This window comes from Fundulus heteroclitus, unplaced genomic scaffold, assembly GCF_011125445.2.
Source record: "Fundulus heteroclitus isolate FHET01 unplaced genomic scaffold, MU-UCD_Fhet_4.1 scaffold_63, whole genome shotgun sequence".
NCBI lineage: Eukaryota > Metazoa > Chordata > Actinopteri > Cyprinodontiformes > Fundulidae > Fundulus > Fundulus heteroclitus.
The window spans coordinates 207,121-215,469 of record NW_023397066.1 but is presented as its reverse complement, the minus strand read 5'-3'; the positions used below and the strand labels follow the sequence as shown (position 1 = coordinate 215,469).

At 43.8% G+C, this 8,349-nt stretch overlaps 1 protein-coding gene across 1 annotated transcript; it reads left to right on the top strand.

The window, feature by feature from the left end:
* The first annotated feature begins 442 nt into the window (after positions 1 to 442).
* LOC118561449 (E3 ubiquitin-protein ligase TRIM21-like) lies at positions 443 to 4,248 on the top strand. The gene is made up of 2 exons (XM_036133538.1): positions 443 to 739; positions 2,181 to 4,248. The coding sequence occupies exon 2, from the start codon at positions 2,190 to 2,192 to the stop codon at positions 3,882 to 3,884; it is 1,695 nt and encodes a 564-aa protein (XP_035989431.1). The 5' UTR covers positions 443 to 739; positions 2,181 to 2,189; the 3' UTR covers positions 3,885 to 4,248.
* The last annotated feature ends 4,101 nt before the right edge of the window (positions 4,249 to 8,349 follow it).

The window sequence follows — 8,349 nt, the reverse complement described above, 5'->3', positions numbered from 1 at the left end:
GCTGAGGTGCATTCGTGTATCAGGAATGGGGAGAGAACAATAGTCTCACCTGGTGCTGCCAGTCGGTCAGGAACCTGGGGATCCAATGACAGCTCTGAGCTCCATTGTGGTGGAGGATGAAATGGTGTCCAGGTTGACTTCATAACCTATTCCACAGTAAGCAGACTGCAAGGGATCCAGCAGGGAGATTTTGATGTTCTTAAATGTGTCAAGACCAGTTGCTCCAAGGAATTCATGACCACAGCTGTCAGGGATACAGGTCTGTAGTAATTTAACACTGTGATGGTGTGTTACTTGGTGACCGGGATGATTAACATCAAAATTTCTCCAAATATACTAAGATAGATTTCTCTGTTGGTGTTTTTTTTTTCAAACAAACTAAACATTTCAGGTCAATAATTCAACGTTGGGTAAGAATACACATTTTCCTACAACTGGAAATGTAAATTGATTTGAAATTTAGGATTGTTTATCAGTCATGATGTGATTTACAACCTGGTGTTCTGCTTTTGTCCAGCAGAGGGCAGCATATGAACAGCTCTCAGGGAAGGATCCAAACTGCACAAAGACTCACTTCCTTGTGATTCAGTGAATCAGTCATGACTTTAAACGTCACTTTCCAGAAATGAAAGTAAGTGTTTGTCAGAGTGAAGCCTGAGCTGCCGTCGAGAGAAACGTGTTTCCTCCTGAAGACCAACTAAGTTCATCTGTTTCTTCTCAGCAACACACTCTAACTCTGGTGAGTTCAGCAGTTCAATGTTAGACTTTCCTTTCCAGTCAGTAGGAGTAAACGTGGTATATTCCTCTGATTCCTGTTTGAAACATGTTGGGGCAGAGCTGGCAGTATAAACACCATGGAGTCATTATACCAATCATGTTCTCTGTCTTTTTATGTCTTTCCAATACTCAGACAGAGCTGGACAGTCCCAGAAAACATTGGAGTGGTCTCCCATCTGACCACAGTTCCTCCAGTTATGTTTAACCCAGTGCTCCTGTTTTTCTTTTATGTCTAGTGTTATATGAAAAATCTGCTTATAACCTCCTATAGATGTGTGAAATGTGGTTTTCAGTTGGTAACTGTTTTTAAATACTTCAGTATTTGCTGGGTCTTCCTTTAATTTTTCCCATTCTCTGTCTGAACATAAAGCCTCATTTTACGACAGTGAAGCAGATCTTTTAAAGGGAAGGGTGAAACAAGTCTGTAGTCGTGCAAAACCAGTTATTCTGGTTGTGCAATGACTGGTTCATTGTGCGTAATCCTTCAGATTGCCATCTTTTAAAACCACTGTCTCACATTGAGGGAACAAAGTCTACATTACCAACATCTGGCAGGGTTCTTGAGATAGTAAGAGGACCCCCTAATTTCTTCTGGACTAAATCTCATACTCCTAATGAGCTGAAGACCTTTAAACAGCGTGTTGTTGTCAGAGAGGGAAAGGGAGCATCACTACTTTCTGATCTGTTCTGAATCCATCGGCCTTCTTTCTGTTCCTCCTGCAGCTGATTCCTTTCATCTATTTTCATCAGGATTCCCGTCTTATAAAACATCTGTGCTGCTAAACTTATCTTCAGCTGTGATATCCTGACCCTTGATACCTTCTGGGTCTTGGTATATTCAGAGAGTTACATCTGAATCTGTTCTGCAGGTTCTCACATCGCTCACTGAGATCTTTGTCTCATCACAGCAGGTACAGAAGGGTCCCTTCATGAATGCTGGATTTCTCTTCCACTGAGCCGCTCCTCTCTTCCTCCTCACTCAGTCTCTGCTCATTTTGGATGATTTGAGCTTTTAGGTCCTCAACAGAACGTTCTCCTCTCTGCAGAGACGCTTTAGTCTCTCTGTGTCTGTCCTGTTTTTCTCTTCTTACTTTCTTTACCTCATGGTGAATCTCAGCTACATCCATCTATCTCCATACATCTGCAGTTAGCTTTAGCCTGGTTAGCTGGGCTCAGAGATCTCCGTCCACTTTTCTGACGTGTTGCTTGTTGCTGGTTTTAATCTGCCTGTTTGATCTCATCCTCTGATACTGCTGAGCTTCATAAACCAGGTGGAAATAGACGATCAGGCTGAATTAATAATGCCAGACAGGAGCTCCATGTTTCTGCTGTTTCTCTTAGCGTGACGTCACTGGAGGTCCTGAACAAACTGTTTTAACTTGTTCTCCCTGATCTGTCCTCAGAGTTCAGAAATGTCTTCTGGCAGCAACCTGAGGTCTGAGGATCAGTTTCTGTGCTCCATCTGTCTGGATGTGTTCACTGATCCAGTCAGCACACCATGTGGACACAACTTCTGCAAAGCCTGCATCACTCACTACTGGGAGGAAAATGAAAGATGTCAGTGTCCTGTATGTAAGAAGGTGTTCAAGATGAGACCTGAGGTGGAAGTCAACACCTTCATCAGAGAGATGGTTGCTCAGTTCAGACATGAAGCTCAGCAGGAAGCCAGCAGCAGCAGCTCAGCTGCTAAACCAGGAGAAGTTCCCTGTGACGTCTGCACTGGAACCAAGCTGAAGGCCCTGAAGTCCTGCCTGGTGTGTCTGCTCTCCTACTGTCAGACTCACCTGGAGCCTCATCTGACCACTCCAGGTCTGAAGAAACATCAGCTGATGGAGCCTGTGGAGAACCTGGAGGACAGGATGTGTCTGCAGCACGATAAACCTCTGGAGCTGTTCTGTAGGACCGACCAGACATGTGTCTGCTCTCTCTGTCCTGTTCTAGACCACAAGAACCACGAGTTTGTTCCTCTGAGAGAAGAATCTGAAGGAAAGAAGGCAGAGCTGAAGAAGACCGAGGCTGAAGTTCAGAAGATGATCCAGAGCAGACGAGTGAAGATCCAGGAGATCAAAGAGTCGGTGAAGATCAGTAAAGATGCTGCAGACAGAGAGAAAGCAGAAGGTGTTCAGGTCTTCACTGCTCTGAAGGAGGCTGCTGAGAGAGGCCTGGAGGAGCTCATCAAGGAGATCCAAGACAAACAGAAAACTGCAGAGAAACAGGCTGAAGACTTCATCAAAGATCTGGAGCAGGAAATCTCTGAGCTGATGAAGAGGAGCTCTGAGGTGAAGCAGCTCTCACAGTCTGAAGACCACCTCCACCTCCTCCAAAGCTTCTCCTCCCTGAAAGCTGCTCTACCCACCAAGAACTGGACAGAGGTCAGAGTTCATCCTCCATCATATGAGGGGACTGTGGTGAGAGCTGCTGCTCAGCTGCTGGAGAAGATGAAGGAGAAGATGAAGAAGCTGATGGAGGCTGAGCTGAAGAGGGTCCAGCAGTATGCAGTGGATGTGACTCTGGATCCTGATACAGCTCATCCTGACCTCATCCTGTCTGATGATGGAAAACAGGTGAAAGATGGAGATGTAGGGAAGGAGCTTCCAGACAACCCAGAGAGATTTTCTTACTGTGTTAATGTTTTAGGACAGCAGAGTTTCTTTTCAGGCAGATTTTACTTTGAGGTTCAGGTTAAAGGAAAAACTGACTGGGATTTAGGAGTGGCCAGAGAGTCCATCAACAGGAAGGGAGACATCACTCTGAGTCCTCAGAAAGGTTTCTGGACTGTTGGGTTGATAAATGGAAATGAGTACGAAGCCAATGCTGAACCTTCAGTCCGTCTCCGTCTCCAGCCTGGTCCTGAGAAGGTGGGGGTGTTTGTGGATTATGAGGAGGGTCTGGTCTCCTTTTATGATGTAGATGCTGCTGCTCTGATCTACTCCTTTACCGGCTGCTGCTTCACTGAGAAGCTCTACCCGTTCTTTGGTCCCAGTCTAAATGATGGAGGTAAAAACTCTGCTCCTCTGATCATCTGTCCTGTTAATCAGGATGATTTTAACTCTGATGAATCAGAACCAGAACCAGAATCAGAACCAGAACCAGATACAGCTCCATGAACAAAGAACCTCTGGGTGAAGAACCTCCAGTCTGAGTGACTCTTTAGGTGAAGTCTTTAGGTCTATTTCACAAAACCAAGATATAGAATTAAACCAGGATTTTCCAGATATTCTGGATGAATTAAGCCTGGACTCACATCAGTTACCATGGTGATTTATCCTGCTCCAGACCAGGCTAACAGGTTTAGTTAATCCTGGTTCCTTCTCTGTTCAGTCATTGGTTAAACTGATCAGAAATCAGTGAGTTTGTCACTGATTCTGTTTCCTGATCTGAGGGTTTTGTTGTTTTCATAATTCTGCATTAAAATCCCACTGATACACTTTGGTATTCAGTCAAGTACTATAATTTTAAAAACTACGATGGTAGCCTAAGGATTTGTTAACTTTATAATTATCCATGTGGGCGTTGTTACTGTTTAACAGTGTTTTTGAAGACTGTTGTTGTTCTGACTTTGACAGAAAGGTTTAATAGACTGTTGCTGCTGTTGAGGGAATTAGAACAGCTGGTGAAGAATCAAAGGTGTTGTCAATAAAATCTGGTGTTAAACCATTTTCCACGAAATCCTGCAACTCTAGGGGGCGCTGTTCTACTGCCTCTTCCCAAAAAAAGAACATGTTTCTCCTCAAGTGCACAAAATATGCATTTCACAGCGCTAAAAGAAAAATAAAGAAAACAAACCATGAGACTCAGTGACCTTACAACTGTTGATGGAAAAAATATTACATTAACATTAATATCATGAACAGGTAATTTCATTGCATATCAGATATAATAACTTCTTTCAATTTGTTGTAGAGTCTATGCTTAGTGTTTTAAATCCAAACCGTATTTATGTTAATAATTAATGCCAAAATAAAATATTATATGGGGTAAACATTATTATGGAAATACTGTCTGCTGAAAAGGTTTCATCCCTCTCTACTGCTCCACTGCTTCAAAGTTATGGAATGGTCAGCGAGAAAATGGTTTAAAGTTATTTATGCAATATAAAAGTAGCTCCAAACAAAGGTGTTTCCTTCATAACAGCAGCAGTGTTTCATTTATTGAGTCTGATGTGCTTCAGTTCCTCATCAGCCTCCATCAATAGATGTTGCCTGTCTGGTTTATAGATTGGAGCTGATCCATTGTAGCATCAGTGAATCTGTGATCGGCCTCATGGTCTTTGTAGACAGCAGAGGACGCACATTTATCTGGATTACTACACCTGGCTTGACTTACTACACCAAGTCTGGATATTTCTGACCATCTCAGCATTCTTCTTCTAAAAAATTACTTTTAGAAAACCTGGAGTTTAAAGACAGAATGAATGAAACTGGGAGCTGAATGTGATTCAGCAACCTGAGATTAACTGATGTTCATATTGTAGTAAACTGGAGAATTTCAGTTTTTAAGCTCCTTGGTGACAGAGGAAAGAATCAATCATCTACTGCCTGCCCTGTAGAGTCACAAGGACTAGTACCGTTCTTCAGTGGTCATTGGGCAGGAGGTGGGTTTACTCTGGACAGATCAGCAGTCCATCACAGGGCAACACAGACACACCAAAGGACATTTAGAGAGACCAACACTCGTGTTTCAGGCTGTGGGAGGAAGCCAGAGGACCTGGAGAAAACCCACACATGCAGGAAGAACCCGTCTGACTGTTAGGCAGCAATGCTACCAACTAGACCACTATGCAGGAACCCCCCATCCTAAGGGTTCTAACCATGGACCTGCTTGCTGCAAGGCAGCAGTGCTGCTATTAGCACCACTATGCAGCCCAAGAATAAACCAGTAAAATAACCTGTAACCTATGAAAGCTGCTGTGTGTCAGATGTACTAACAGTGATTAGGAAATATTAGGAAATGTCTGCAGTAAGAGCAGAAAAACCACAGAATCATGAGTTTAGATTCACATCAAGATCAAAGTGAAGTTTGAGTGAAAATGATCCCAGATGAATCTTTTCCTCCTCAACAAACAGCTCAAACTGCTGAGAAGAGCTGATATTCTCACCATGTTTAAAAATAAAATACAGGATTCAGAGGAGGTCAGGACTAGGACTCAGTGATGGAATACAGAGACTTTCCTTTATTCATTTAACTTCCAGATCTTCTGTCTGTTAACCAGGATCATCAGAACATCTAAACACAGAGAAATCTGGACCCTGAACAGTGCTGCAGCTTTTTACAGCCTCATAAAGATAAAACAGTCAGAAGCTACAAGGGAGGACAGCTGACTCTGACTGAAGGGCTGAGATTACAAGACGGCTACATTTAGACCATGAACACAACTACAGAGACCTGGTTCTCCTAAAGTCAGACATGTTCAGCACCAGAACAGCAGCTCAGCTTAGGGTCACCAGAGGCCAGCGTCTACCTGCAGACAGAACCCAAGATGCTCTCTGATGTCCCTGAAGCCATGTTAGCCTGAGAAAGCATGGAAGACCCTGAGCAAGCAGCCAGAACCGTGTTCAGGCCCATAAGAGCTGAGTCTGGGCTGAAGGTCCCTCAGTCAGACTAGGAGACACCAACCCTGACCCAGGCTGTGGTCCAGTGGGACATCCAGGTCCAGACTGACAAACAGGGGATGGCTAATCAGGAGGACATGGTGGTGGACAGAGAAGAAAGGAGGGATGGAGATCATAATCCCTAAGAACAGCAATGTCTAGAAGGAGGAAGACGAGAAGCTGAAGAAACACCAGTAAAACCTGAAGACTGGTAAGAATTAACATTTTGGTCTACTGGATGTCCAGAAGGTTCTAAGTAGAGCTTTATGGTGCTAAAAGAAGAAATGGGACCAAGAAACAAAAGCTTTAGAGCAGTTTATTAAAAAGATAAGTAGTTCATCTGATCAAAATTATCCGAAAACCCTGAAAGCAGAAAGCAAAGAGTCCTAAAAGGACTCAGTGATGAGCAGCTCCCCCATTCCTGCTGATCTCTGCAGGCTTTGAGGCTTGATGCCAGTGTTTCCAGGAGGCTAGCAGGAGGCTAGCAGGAGGCTAACAGGAGGCTAACAGGAGGCTAGCAGGAGGCAAACAGGAGGCTAACAGGAGGCTAACAGGAGGCTAGCAGGAGGCAAACAGGAGGCTAACAGGAGGCAAGCAGGAGGCTAGCAAGAGGCTAACAAGAGGCTAGCCGGAGGCTAGCAGGAGGCTAACAGGAGGCTAGCAAGAGGCTAACAGGAGGCTAGCAGGAGCTAGCAGGAGGCTAGCAAGAGGCTAACAGGAGGCTAGCAGGATGCTGGCAGGAGGCTAACAGGAGGCTAGCAGGAGGCTAGTGCTCCAGGTGCTGAAGACGGCTTCATGAAGGACTTCCACTGTCTGGAACTGACGTTAATCTTGGTGGACTTCTCCTGTCATCCATCCCCAGATCTTCTCAGCAGGATCTAGTTCAGAGGAACACACAGGATGGTCTGAAGGAGGGAGATTGTTCTCCTTTGTCATGCAGTCATTGTCCTGCTAAGAAACTGGATCAGTACCACACAGATGAGGGTCCTCCATCATGAGGCCCTGATGCAGCATCTCTACAGCAGCTGCTGTCTGACGCCGCTGTAACAACCTGAAGCTCCATCGTTACTATTTAATAAAGATCAGTAGTGCCACCTAAATCTTTAAAAAAGGAAAGAAACTGGCAGTAGAAGCTGTATTAGTACATATAGCACATCCCTCACATCAGGTCATTCTTCAACGAGAACATAAAGCACAAATTATGACATTTTAGGGTTTTGTAAGGAAAACAATTAATCAATAATTTGTGTTTCTAACTTCCAGCTGCAAATCTGAACTATCATGTCCTTTAAAATCTAATTAATAGTTAAATCATCAGAATTTCTCCAATTATACTCAGATTAGTTTCTCTGTTCCTGATTTTTTAAACAAGCTAAATATTTAAGAACAATATTTAAATCTAGGATAAATTTACTTAACTTTAACTTTTCTGGATCTATGAACTGATGTGCAATTCAAGCCTTTTGATCAAAGTCATGATGTGAAAGATTTACAACCTCCATCTATGGGTCTGTTTCTTCCAGCAGGGGGCAGAATATCAGCAATTCACAGCAAAAGACCAAAACTGCATAAAGACTCACTTCCTGTGATTCAATGAATCAGTTCTGAGTTAATGGGAGAGACTCCTAGAGAACTCTGCTGAACATCTGGCTGGTATATTTTCCTGTATTTTCACAATGTCTGTATAACTTTAGGGTCCAGGATAATGAAAGGTTCACTAATCAAAGCCAAGACAAAATGTCTTTAACGGACCCCCAACCCGTGGTTTGCAGACCCCCGGGGGTCCAGGTACCCCGGTTTGAGGGACACTGCTTTAGACCAGGTAGGAGTGTTAAGGGTTAACGGTGTTTGAGTCCCTTTCTCTTGAAAAACAAGCCCAGGCTAAACATGTCATAAAGATCTGCAGTAAAACCCTTAGTCAGGTGGAGTTCTCTCAGCTCTACAGCAAAACCGTTTTAGGGAAAACTAAAGTTCTATCAGC